At 39.9% G+C, this 12,624-nt stretch overlaps 2 protein-coding genes across 2 annotated transcripts; one reads left to right on the top strand and one right to left on the bottom strand.

The window, feature by feature from the left end:
* Positions 1–422: 422 nt before the first annotated feature.
* LOC101167976 (short transient receptor potential channel 2-like) lies at positions 423–6,555 on the top strand. Its single transcript, XM_023962824.1, has 12 exons — positions 423–1,121; positions 1,213–1,413; positions 1,501–1,665; positions 1,813–1,987; positions 2,066–2,266; positions 2,345–2,507; positions 2,587–2,679; positions 2,891–3,083; positions 3,173–3,300; positions 4,320–4,392; positions 4,508–4,625; positions 5,283–6,555. The coding sequence occupies exons 1-12, from the start codon at positions 450–452 to the stop codon at positions 6,095–6,097; spliced, it is 2,997 nt and encodes a 998-aa protein (XP_023818592.1). The 5' UTR covers positions 423–449; the 3' UTR covers positions 6,098–6,555.
* A 503-nt stretch (positions 6,556–7,058) lies between these two features.
* Positions 7,059–12,611, bottom strand: LOC101156188 (ribonucleoside-diphosphate reductase large subunit). Its single transcript, XM_004076476.3, has 19 exons — positions 12,433–12,611; positions 11,669–11,757; positions 11,413–11,590; positions 11,240–11,340; positions 11,097–11,156; positions 10,306–10,345; positions 10,052–10,214; positions 9,836–9,977; positions 9,656–9,739; positions 9,410–9,571; positions 9,234–9,313; positions 8,931–9,132; positions 8,703–8,852; positions 8,393–8,614; positions 8,230–8,306; positions 8,022–8,157; positions 7,860–7,955; positions 7,594–7,782; positions 7,059–7,513 (listed from the first exon to the last, which is right to left on the bottom strand). Exons 1-19 carry the CDS (start codon positions 12,449–12,451, stop codon positions 7,322–7,324), a joined length of 2,382 nt encoding a protein of 793 aa, XP_004076524.1. The 5' UTR covers positions 12,452–12,611; the 3' UTR covers positions 7,059–7,321.
* Between the last annotated feature and the right edge of the window lie 13 nt (positions 12,612–12,624).

Below are 12,624 nucleotides of genomic sequence, written 5' to 3'. Positions count from 1 at the left end.
AATCTTCTGCTTTAATCTCCAAGTCTCCAAAAATAGTTGGCAAAAACTCGACTTTGTGTCTCCAGAGCCTGTGATTGTATTCTTACGTTGGGAAATCCACATAGAGGACTTTAGTTTTGTCTCCAGGAATGGAAAATCTCACGGTAAGAAGAGTTTTATTTGCATTACAGGATATGAAAAAGTGTTACGATATACATTTAAAAAAATTACGTATTTTTTTAAATCAAAATGTAAATTTTAGTTGGCTTCTGTTTTGACATTCTGTTTTTCTATACTCCTCACCTTATTTCTATCAAATGTTAGTCTTAATCACATTCTATTGTCTTCCTTTTTTAAATGCATATTAATTAATTAAAAAAAGGTGTTTATGCATAGATGCACTGTACTTGTGTAAGGGTTGAGGTTAACGCTATTGATGTGTTCCTCAGCCGGAACAATGGCGCGAGATCATGAACAAAAAGATGCGTTTCCCTCCCGGGCTCATCAACGCCATCCAAGAAGGGAAAATAGGGCTGCTGAGTGGGTTGCTTAAGACGGGGGATGGCATCATCCGTCAGCTGGACGAGTCTGAAGATCGCCAGTGGAGAGAGGCTCTAAACCTCTCCATCCGCTTGGGGAATGAGGACGCTATGGATGCGCTCCTTCATGGGGTCAAGTTTGACTTCCGGCAGATTCATGAAGCTCTGCTGGTTGCTGTTGACACCAACCAGCCCCTGGTGGTGAAGCGCTTGCTGGACCGTCTGGACCAGGAGAAGGGCAACAAGATGGATGTGCGATCCTTCTCTCAAGCCATTTTCGACCGCTCTATTGACAACTCACAGTTTGCTCCTGGTGTAACTCCTTTGACGTTGGCCTGTCAGAAAGACCTGTATGACATCGTTACCATGCTCACCCAAAAAGGCCACGTCATTCCATATCCTCACAAGATGTCCTGCGCTTGTTTGGAGTGCCGCAATGGCCGACAGTATGACCTGTTGAAGTTCTCCTTGTCTCGTATCAACACCTATCGTGGCATCGCCAGCCGTGCATACCTGTCCATAACCTCTGAGGATGCGATGCTCAGTGCATTTAGTCTCAGCAAAGAGCTCCGGAAACTGTCCCAGAAAGAGCCTGAATTTAAGGTGTGAAGGAAGCCCCCCCACTTTGCATGCCTACTCATTCTGTATCTTTCTATTTACTCCTTGACCCAGTTGTGGCTCATTTCTCCTGCAGCCACAGTACCTCAGCCTGGAGCAACTGTGTCAAGAGTTTGCGTTTGAATTGCTTGGCATGTGTCGTAATCAGAGTGAGGTCACCACCATCTTGAACAGTTGTGGAGACGAGACCCAGGAAGCTTTACATGAGCAGGCCTTTGAGGAGGGAATACCAAACCTGTCCCGCCTGCGGCTTGCTGTCAATTATAACCAGAAGCAGGTAGTTGAATCCCAACACTTCACACTGCTCTAGAATGCAGGAAAGGCATAACCTGGACAAAACAAGTCTTTCTTTGCACTGTTGCAGTTTGTGGCACACCCAATCTGCCAGCAGGTTCTGTCATCTATCTGGTGCGGAAACCTGGCTGGATGGAGAGGCAGCAGGACAGCTTGGAAGCTCCTAGTCTCCGTGGGAATTTTTTTCACCATGCCTCTTCTTTGTCTTGTTTACTGGATAGCACCAAAGTCCAAGGTCTGAGGAAATTTGTCCTATTGTCTACAAGCTGATAACTAACCAATGCCTTGAGGTGTCAGACTCAGGAAACATTCAGATTAGCAACAAGACAGTATCATAAGTCCCATGTGGTTTGGCCCCAACAGATCTTTGGTTTGTTTGCAGGTAGGAAAGATCCTAAAGATCCCAGTGATCAAATTCCTTCTTCATGCTGCATCATATCTGTGGTTCCTCATCACATTACTTGGAGAGTCAATAACCATGGAGATGTATCGAGATAAATTTGCCTCTAGACACCAGGACATTCTGCACAGCTCATTCCACATGGTGTGGGTGGTCGGTAAGATCATTTTTCTCTGCTTTTAAAATAGCTTCCATGATTCCAGTAAGTTCTCATTGCTGCTTGTGTCTCCGCAAGGATTCTTCTGGTATGAGTGTAAAGAAGTGTGGATTGAAGGGTTGCGGAGCTATTTTCTTGACTGGTGGAACTGCCTGGACATGGTGGTGCTCAGCATGTACCTGGCATCCTTTACGCTGCGTGTGGTCATCATGCTCAAAGGCTACTTCCTCTGCCACGATGACAGCAACAGCGAGCAGTGCATCTACTTCACTCAGACAGGTGAGGACAGGATGGCGTCACAGAGAGTGCTAATTCTTTTTTAAGTTCACAAATCTTAATTGCCCTCCTGTGTCAAAGTACGAGACGACTGGCATCAGGAAGACCCCCAGCTGATTTCAGAGGTGCTGTTCGCCGTGACGAGCATGCTGAGCTTTACCCGTTTGGCGTACATCCTGCCAGCCCATGAGTCCCTGGGAACGCTTCAGATCTCCATTGGAAAGATGATTGATGACATGATGAGGTAACAGCATCACCTCATGTCATCATTGTCATAAGTGGAGTTTGAAAATAAGTAAAGATATTCTGCTTTTGTCTCATAGATTCATGTTTATACTCATGATTATTGGAACAGCATTCCTCTGTGGCATCAACAACGTCTATGTTCCTTATGTCATCTCTCCCCATCTCGGCAGGTAACATCAGAGGAGACAGCTCAGTTCAGCTGGCACTTACTCTTTGGTTAACTATTTATTGATCGAATAATAGTTATCTGGTATTACTGCATAAATTAAGTCCTGTAAAACAAGTTTAAATGTGAGATTGACCTATCAACCCACAAATAGAAAAAGTCTAGGCTTCTTTCATCTCCAAGCTGCCTCAGTAACTTATTTTCTACTTTTCCAGGTTTAATGAAACTTTCAACTTCTTATTCTGGACCATGTTTGGTGTTGCCAACCAGGACTTTGTGGACATGCCACAGTTTGTGTTGGCAGAGTTTGTGGGGAGGATTTTGTACGGTATCTTCACTCTTGTCATCGTCATTGTCCTCCTCAACATGCTCATTGCTATGATTACAAACTCATTTCAGAAAATTGAGGTAAAGACTGGGTTGACTGGTGCTGCAGGTCCAGTAACATCTGATGAAGATAAGTCTTTGTGATAGCTGTTGACATCTTTTTGTTTCAGGATGATGCGGACGTCGAGTGGAAGTTTGCCAGATCAAAGCTGTACCTCAGTTACTTCAGAGAGGGCCTGACCATGCCTGTGCCCTTCAACATCATTCCTTCACCTAAAGCTGTGTTTTACATACTGAGGTAACTAAAAGTGTCCAAATGTGGACACCAAGAAGAGTAGTTTCCAAAAAAGGACCCACTAACTTAAGGTTGTCTGGTCTCAGACAAAAGGCTCAAACAATGTCTCCACCTGTTCAGAATTAACTGAAGTAACTCTTTGTGATTTTATGATGGGTTCTTTAAATGTTACATGATGTTATATAGCTTTTAAGTAGCCAGGAGTTTTTCAAATCAAACTTTATTTGTATAGCACGTTTCCCAGTACATGATGTGGCTCAAAAGAATCCATGGACTTCATATTTGGCCTTCGTAGAACATAAACTCAAAGTTTGGAAACTTCCTAAACTCAAGTTTCCCTGCATGTCACTGTGATGACAAAGATGTTTGTTTTGTTTGATTTGCTGGAATAACTTTTGATCAAGTTGATGATGTAAACATGTAAATCAAATTCTATTTAAGGCTTTTCTTGAATTTAAAATGGGTTGTTCTTCAATTCTGAACATGCTCTTATTTTTTTTCTACATCTCAGATATGACATGTGTTTTTTTTTAAACAAAGAAACTCTGAGGAGGTCAAAACAGTAATCTAAAATATTGTTTTAGGCTGTTCTCCTTATTCATTAACTAAATTCTCATACTGAAGTGCTTTGATTTTTCATTTCCTTCTAGCTTAGGTGGAGTTGAGATAAGCAGTTTAGTTTTTTTCCTTTGTCTAGCTTGGTACCACATTTGGGCTTTTTAAAAAAAAATTTAACAGTTAAAGAATCAAACTTGTTTTCTTTTCCTCGTGGGATCTAATCAGAAAAAATAAAAATGAAAAAAGTTCTTCTAAATATGTTTTTCTCCTATCTTTTTGCCTTATCCTCAGCTTAGTGAACAGAATCTGTGACATTTGGGTTATTTCATGGTGTGAATTGACATTTAGAAGTTCTGACTAGAAATGATAAAAAAGTAAAAGCAACTTGTTTAACTGTACATTTAATTTATTTTTTGCACAATATTGTTTAGCTGTAATATTTTGTGTTTTACGTTCTGCTTCAGGGGTATCTTCAGACGAATCTGCTGCTGCTGCACTTATTCTTCAGAGCAAAAATATCCTCCTATAGACTCCATGGTAAACACATATTTGAGGAAAATATATAAATGGTTCATGTCATTTGCAAATTATTTTTTCCCACTCTGAATGAAACAACATTAACATGGTTTCTGTGCTTTTGTGGTGTAAAAAGCCCAGTGACAGGATGTCTGAGGAGAGCCAGATACCGTACCGCCAGCAGGTGATTAGGGCATTGGTGCAGCGCTACATTGAGTCTGCTCGCAGAGAGTTTGAGGAGACCAAGAGGAAAGGTAAACAGGATTTTGTCAACCTCACACAGATGTGTACTTAAAAGATTTATGGCATTATAAGATCTTTAGTGGTCTATTATTTGCTTATTTAATATTCTGTCACATGAAAGTCCTGGCCGTCCACTTCATCACACCGTTATACAAAGAACTCAAATGAAGGTAGACTCAACAAACGCAGTCGGAGTACAGTTTCTAAGAAGCCGGTATTTTCTTCAGCTCTGCAGGATTACCGTATTCATTGTTAAAGGAAACTCAAAATATAGAAGTGTGGGAAAGTTGCTGCAACATATTTTAATTTATTCTGTGCTGTGTGTTCAGTAATTGATGCAGTGAAAAAAGAATATTTTGAATGCAGGACTCCATCAAAAAATTGTCATTTTTTGAGCCAGTCAGACAGTCACAACACTTTGAAACCTCAACTTTTTGTGCATAAACACAATTGAAAGTTTCATTGTTTTTTAATTCACTTCAAAAATCTTTTTCAAAAAACCGAAAACATTTAGTTTATTTCCACTAGTTTCCTTTGCCCATCTTCTGTTATCTTAAATTGTACTCATATCAAGATTAAATTAAAATTCTCATTTAACTAACTGCAATATTATTTGTCCCAAGAATACCAGGTTGCTGTGGTGTAATGAGAGTAATTTTCTTTCTCAGATATCGGTAATCGGATTACTGAACTCAGCAAAGCTGTGACCAGGATGCACAGTGATATGAAAGTTTTTCAGCAGCTCCTGATGGCTGATCGTCCTGCTGCCATTGATGCCCTGACTAACGATGGATCCTCCGTGCTCGGAAAATACATAACTGGTGCCAAGAATAATTTTAGAGGTTTTAACAGCAGACAAGACGACAAAAATACATCACTTAAATTGGCAGTGAATCATGGAGAGGAAGGGGAAGGTCAAGAAAAAGCTGATTTAGAGACTCAGGAGTCCGATTCACAGCAGGTGGATGAATGTAGAGAAGTGGGAGCTATGCAGGAGAAAGACTGTGAGGTGGTGAAAATGGAGGAAGGACGAGCTAAAGAGGAGAGCAGTTTGACAGGGGAGCAGGCAGAAACGGGCAAGAATGAAAATGGCAAAGACATAGAAGAGATTGCAGAAAGGGTAAGTTTTGCCACCCTTGAAGAAGAGGTTAACAGTGGAGCAAAGGTGCCAGGAAAACCCTCAGAGATTATCCCAGAGCACACCGAGAGCACCACAGTCAGCTGTGAAACAAATGACACCAAAGAGATACTGAGGAAGTTCAAAGACCTGGAGCTGAGAGATAAACAAGCTAAAGCAGAATTAATTAAAGGTAAAAAAGTTGAGAATGGAGTAGCAGAAAAGCTGCATGGTAGGGGCAGTGGAGAAAAACCTGGAGATATCAAAATAACACCATCTCCAACAGGAAGCAGCAGCTCACAGGACACGGGCTTTGGTTCACGGGAGGCTGTAGGGTCGATTGATGGCTTAACTGTGAAAACTTAGATCATCTGATTCTTTTAGGCTGTCACAATCAGATGAGTTTCCTCTTAATCTGATTTGAATAAACGTTTTCAAGTGCAAAGAAAAGTCAAAATGAAACCAGCAAATTAAATGCAAAGGTAAATCTGAAAGACACTCCAAATTACTGTCTGTCAAGTTAATACATTCTGCCTTCCCCCAAAGGTGACTGGAACTGCTGCCCTTCAGGTTTAAGACAGACAACAAATATTTTGGCTCCATATCTCAGTGATCATTGGATTCAAATCAGAAAAAATGCTAAATTTAATAAAAGTAGCAGTAAAATGTAGTTACAGTTTGCACAATGTCACTTTTAAGTTTTATATTTAACATTTTCGGTAGGCCATTCTAGTTTTGAAATAACTGAAGTAGGAGAAAACAAACGGGCTGTTTTGTACTTACTGTTTTTACTCTATAAAGCCATTAAATGGTTTGGAATCACATTTGCTTCTGTCTCAGTTGTGAATTCGCCTGATTTTATGCATTTAAAAAAGGAATTTGGTCAGTCATTTGCAATGCTGCAGTGCAACAGCGCAGGTCTCAGCTTGTTTAACACATTCTGCTCTCCTGAGAGTTTATAAACCAGCACAGTCATTAATTCTTAACCTGAAGCATTAAGTGTCCCATGGCACACTACTATGTATTAGTGGCCTGGACAAACACTGGCATGTTGTCCTGTCAGGATTGCTGCCAGTTCTGACTGCTGAGATGTAACTATTTCAGTTCACTTGCATTTTCCCCCCATAAAATGGAGAAGTAGCTGTCAGAACATGTATATATATATTAAAGCAAGTTTTAATATAATTTAGGTGTGTATATATGCACACACACACATTATATATATATATATGTCTGTGTGTGTCTGTATTTATTAATTTTCTTTTTGAAATACAAAATAAAGACTTTTTTTTAAACTTTATTCCTCTAAATAATAGTTGAGAGCAAGACAATTGAAGAAAAACTTTTATTTTCCACACATTTTAAAACACTAAGTATGAAATTCATCATTAGCATGTGACAGAACTGTGGCTAAAGACAGTTCATTCATTTTTAAAAATGCTATACAAAACATTATTGCAACAAAAGAAATCCATTAATCCATTAAAATTAAATAACATGGCAAAAATCTATAAGTTGAGGTAAGTGGGCATTTTCATCGTCATCCACCTTCAGTGGTTGAGTCGCTAGGGTGTTGTGGAGTAAAAAGCCTCAGGAGCCGCACATCAGGCATTCGTCTTTGTTTGCTAGGGAGCAGACCATTGCTGCGTTGTTAAGCTCTCGGAGCTCCTCCTCTGCACTTCTGGTTGTCTGGGCCTCCTTTAATTTCTCCTTGTTCAGCGTGAACTGGATGGGGTTGGCAGCTGGTTTTGTGCGCAGGTAGTACATACCAGTTTTAAGGCCCTGCGGCACACAAAAAAAGCTAAATAAAAAAAATACATTCTGAATTTAAAGCATAGTCGAACGCAGCTTGAGTGCCTTACCAGCTTCCATCCGTAGAAGTGCATGCTGGTGAGTTTACCATAGTTTGGCTCAGCAATATGAATGTTAAGAGACTGGCTCTGGTCGATGTAAGCACCACGATCTGCTGCCATCTTCAGGACAGTCTTTTGAGAGATCTCCCAGACAGTTTTATAAAGCTGCTTCAGATCTGCAGGGATTCCTTCAATTTCCTGAGGACATATTGGGCGCGTGTTCACCAAAGCAGCATTGGGAACAGATACACCTGGGTTGACAGCTTAACATTTACCTGGATGGAGCCGTTTTGAGCAATCAGCTGGTTCTTCATGTCTTCGTTCCACAATCCTCTTTCTGTGAGATCCTTCAGCAGGTGAGGGTTCACGATCTGCAAAACAGGAAAAGTGAACCGCTGCAAAACTTCAGGCAGACACCAAATGTGACCTGCACTGACCTGAAACTCTCCTGAGAGCACCCTGCGTGTGTAGATGTTGCTTGTATACGCTTCAATGGACTCATTGTTGCCCAGGATCTGGGCGGTGGACGCTGTGGGCATGGGGGCCAAAAGCAGGCTGTTCCTTACACCGTGTCTGAAGATGATCAGAAGGAGTTAAAAAATCAATATGTCTGGATATAAACGAAATATTAACAGGATAACTTACAGAGCAATTTTGGCTTTAAGTGCTTCCCAGTCCCAGAGATCTGTTGGGGTTTTGCCCCACATGTCGTACTGCAGGATCTGGAGAGAAAAAATGTTTTTTTTAGTCCATCAAGCTGCTAGTCCTTGAGCCGAGACAGCTTTAAATATTTCTGATATCGACTCACTCCCTTGCTGACAGGAGAACCGGCGTAGGTTTCGTAAGTGCCGTAATGTGCTGCTAGCTCACAGCTGGCCTCCAGGGCGGCGTAGTAGATGGTTTCAAAGATCTGAATGTTGAGCAGCTGGGCCTCTGGACTTTCAAATGCGTAGCGCATGAGGATAAATGCATCAGCCAGACCCTGCACGCCAATTCCAATTGGCCTGTGACGCCTGTTTGATCTTTCAGCCTGTAGGGGGGAAAGGAGGAAATACTGAAGGCTTGTTGGACTAAACTGAGGGGTTTGTTGGGAAACAACACTTGATGTGAAACATTACCTCAGCTACTGGGTAGTAGTTGATGTCGATGATCTTATTCAGGTTTTTGACAATGACTTTAGTCACGGATGCCAGCTTTTTGAAGTCAAAGGTCTTTTCTGGGGTGACATACATGTTTAGGGCAATAGATGCCAGGTTACAAACTGCAACCTGTGGACAGCAGAATGAAGCTGAATGAGAACATGCGTACACAAAAGTGCCGTTTTAGTACAGTTGTGCACTCCTCACCTCGTCTTTGCTTGTGTACTCTACAATCTCTGTGCACAGATTACTGGATTTAATGGTGCCTAGATTTTGCTGGTTGCTCTTGCCATTGCAGGCGTCCTTGTAGAGCATATATGGCGTCCCGGTTTCCGTCTGCGACTCGATGATGGCGTACCACACCTGCTGAGCCTTCACCACACGTTTAGCCCTGCCCTCCTTCTCATACCTTAAACGTTGCAGGAACAACAGAAATTTAAGTCAGTAAGCCAACTCAAAATATATATAAAAAAAAAAAAAATAAACAGTGACTATGTGAGCTTATCTTACCGAATGTAGAGCTGCTCAAACTCCTCCCCCCAGCACTCCTCCAAACCTGGACATTCGCTGGGGCACATGAGCGACCAGTCCTACAAGAACACCAAAAGATTAATAAAAATCGTTTTATTTCAATTTAAGATCTTTTTTTAACAGTTACAAAAGAGTGTTGTTTTTTTTAAGTTTACCTGATTGTTTTCCACTCGTTTCATGAAAAGGTCCGGGATCCACAAGGCGAAGAACAGGTCTCTGGCTCTCTGTTCTTCTTTACCAGTGTTCTTTTTTAGGTCCAAAAACTCAAACACATCTGCATGCCACGGCTCCAGGTACACAGCAAAGGCTCCGGGTCTCTAAACGGACAGGACATTCATTCATGTAGAAAAATGTGCAATGATAAAGAAAGTGACAGGAATGGTCATAAATATATCTCTCACCTTGTTGCCACCCTGGTCCACGTAACGGGCTGTATTGTTGTACACTCGCAGCATAGGAACAAGCCCGTTGGAGGTGCCGTTAGTCTGAATCAGATTGAAAAAATACACAAAAGAAGGAAACAAATTTGGTTAAAACATTCTTATCCTAGCTGGACTTTCTATATTATGAGCTGAGCTCACCCCTGCAATATAGCTGCCAGTTGCTCTGATGCAGCTCACTGCCAGTCCAATGCCTCCAGCCGATTTGGAGACGAGGGCACACTGCTTCAGCGTGTCGTAGATGCCATCGATGCTATCATCCTTCATGGCAAGCAGGAAACAACTGAAGATAGAAATATTTACATTAGAAGACCAGATTGAAGTGAAAGTTTGCCCTGGGGTTTGCCTTTGTTTTACCTGGACAGCTGTGGTCTGTTGGTGCCTGCGTTGAATAGAGTTGGGGAGGCATGGGTGAACCACTTCTCTGACAGCAAATTGTATGTCTCAATGGCCTCATCAATGTCGGTCTTGTGAATGCCGACAGCCACCCTCATTAGCATGTGCTGGGGTCTCTCAGCAGCTGCAGGGGAGATGTTAATCAGAGGTTTAGCAATTTAGATCATGACTTGACCATTTGCATCCTCATGTGTATCAAATTACAGGAAACGCACCTTTTCCATTGATCTTCAGCAGATATGACCGCTCTAATGTCTGAGAAAAATAAAACAATATATATCTGTCAATTAATATATATTATTTTATTCATATGTAAAACATTTAAATACAAAGTCTGATTTAAATTTCAACCGTGTAAATATCACAAAATAAAAAGAGATAAATATAAAGAAGATCAATCTTATTTTTTTCTGGGATATATAGAAAAAAGGGAATGTGTTTATTTATATTTTATAGACTTAATGTTATTTCTAATATTTTAATCATTTTTACCTCAGCAACATCCTAATAATTCCACCATAACATTGAATCTGTTTCTGTTCCATGCTTTCTTAGGATTATGGCTTTTTTGAAGACAATATTTTAGGACAATCATTTTTTTGCCATTTTGATAAAAACTGACTCTTTTATTTAAACAATTTATTTACTTCCCTTCTGAATTAAGTGTTTCGAAAGGTTGTTCCATTAAAATATCAGCAATCCTAATTTTTGTTTCACTCTGAAATGCTGACCTTTGCTTGTACTTTAGTTGAATAGTTCTATAGTTTACAAAGTCATGTAAGTAAATAACCAAATTATGGATTTTTAAGTTTTTTCATCTCAAAAGTTATGTTTCTCAGGATTTTTTTGCAAGAAAGAAAGTTTTTATGTAGACATAATGAACTTAAATACTTAACAAAACAAAAATAAAATCATAGTTGACAAATATGACAAATTCCTAATTTATGGACTATTAAAAAAAAACAATTAATTTCCACAAAATCTTGAGCAGCAAATAAAAGTTTACCTTAAAGCCAAAGAAGTTGTAGGAGAAGTCTCTGTCATAAATGATGGCTGAGTTCAGGCGCTGTAAAAAAAGAAAAAGTAGAATATTTGCATCAACACAAAATTGTTTACTAAACTTTCAAAACTATGAGAAAAGTGACTTACATCCTTGTTTTCAAGGACAATTTCGAGTGTCTCCTTGGAGATCATGGGGGAATGACGTTTATTTAAGGGGTTGACATAATTGTACAAATCCTCCATCACATCTGCATTCAAAATATATATTTATTGCAGAAGCTTAAACCCATTGGTTTTGTTTTGATTCAGTTGTTACCTACCGCTAAATACTTTTTTAGTTTCTTTGTGCAGGTTAGACACAGCAATTCTAGCAGCCAGGATTGCATAGTCGGGGTGTTTAGTAGTGAGGGTTGCAGCGGTCTCTGCAGCCAAAGTGTCCAGCTCCACAGTGGTGACTCCACTGTAAAGACCCTGGATCACCTTCATGGTAATCTGAGCCTGCAGAGACAGAACACACAAAATCAGACCACACGTGGAAAATGATGCGTTTTTTTCTCCTTTTTGTTTGGAACTTACAGGATCCACAAAGTCACTGTTCAGCCCATAACAAAGCTTCTGGATGCGGGAGGTAATTTTGTCAAAACTAACTGCTTCACGGCGCCCATCTGAAAAAGAAAGACAAGGGAATAGCTTTGGTTTTATTTTAATGGAGCATTTTCCAGTCTTGTCCCAGTTACTTTTATTTGTAATGCAAAGAAAAGCCGCAATAAACACACCAGTGAGTCACTTATCCCAACAAAGGAGCGCGCCAAAACATCACTATAAACCAAACCCATCTGAAATCCTACAGACATATACATGTTATGTGCAAAAAATGTGTGTAATCCACAAGGTAACTTTATTAAAATACAACATAGAAACGGAAAAAATTAGAGAACAAAAAGTTTGCCGATCCGTTTAACGACTCGACTTCTAATAAATAAATAAATTAAAAATCGTTCCAAAGCAAAACTTATTGATCTAAATATAATATAAATAATACAATAAACATTATACAATAATACATTCTAAAATAGTACACAGTCTAATTAAGACATAGTTACTAAGTCTTTTCTGTTCACGAATCCTCCTATTGTCATATTTGTCCATTGCTGAAGGAAACTCCACACAACAAAAGCCGGAAACACGCATTAAAAGTTTAACTATTATTAGTTATTGCATAGTTATTGCATATCATTCCAAATAATAACAACGTTTTAAGCACTATACATACTAGCAGCCAAGAAGAACATACACATTACCCGATATCATAGCAAAAACAGAAAATCAAGCAGAAATACCTCGTTTAATGACATGCATGTTGACTGTAAAGACGCTGGCAATTTCACAAAGCAAATACTGAAGTCTTCCTTTTAACGGAGTCCAAATACAAATCAAACAATTACGTTATAAAGGAGTTATCTCAGGAATAACCCGGCACCTCGAATCTACTATAATCTTGAATCTTAAACTGAGAGCGCCAACAGAACACT

The sequence above is a fragment of the Oryzias latipes genome, chromosome 14 (assembly GCF_002234675.1).
Source record: "Oryzias latipes chromosome 14, ASM223467v1".
In the NCBI taxonomy this organism is placed as follows: domain Eukaryota; kingdom Metazoa; phylum Chordata; class Actinopteri; order Beloniformes; family Adrianichthyidae; genus Oryzias; species Oryzias latipes.
The sequence above is the reverse complement of the archived record's forward strand: the minus strand, read 5'-3'. Positions and strand labels throughout refer to the sequence as shown.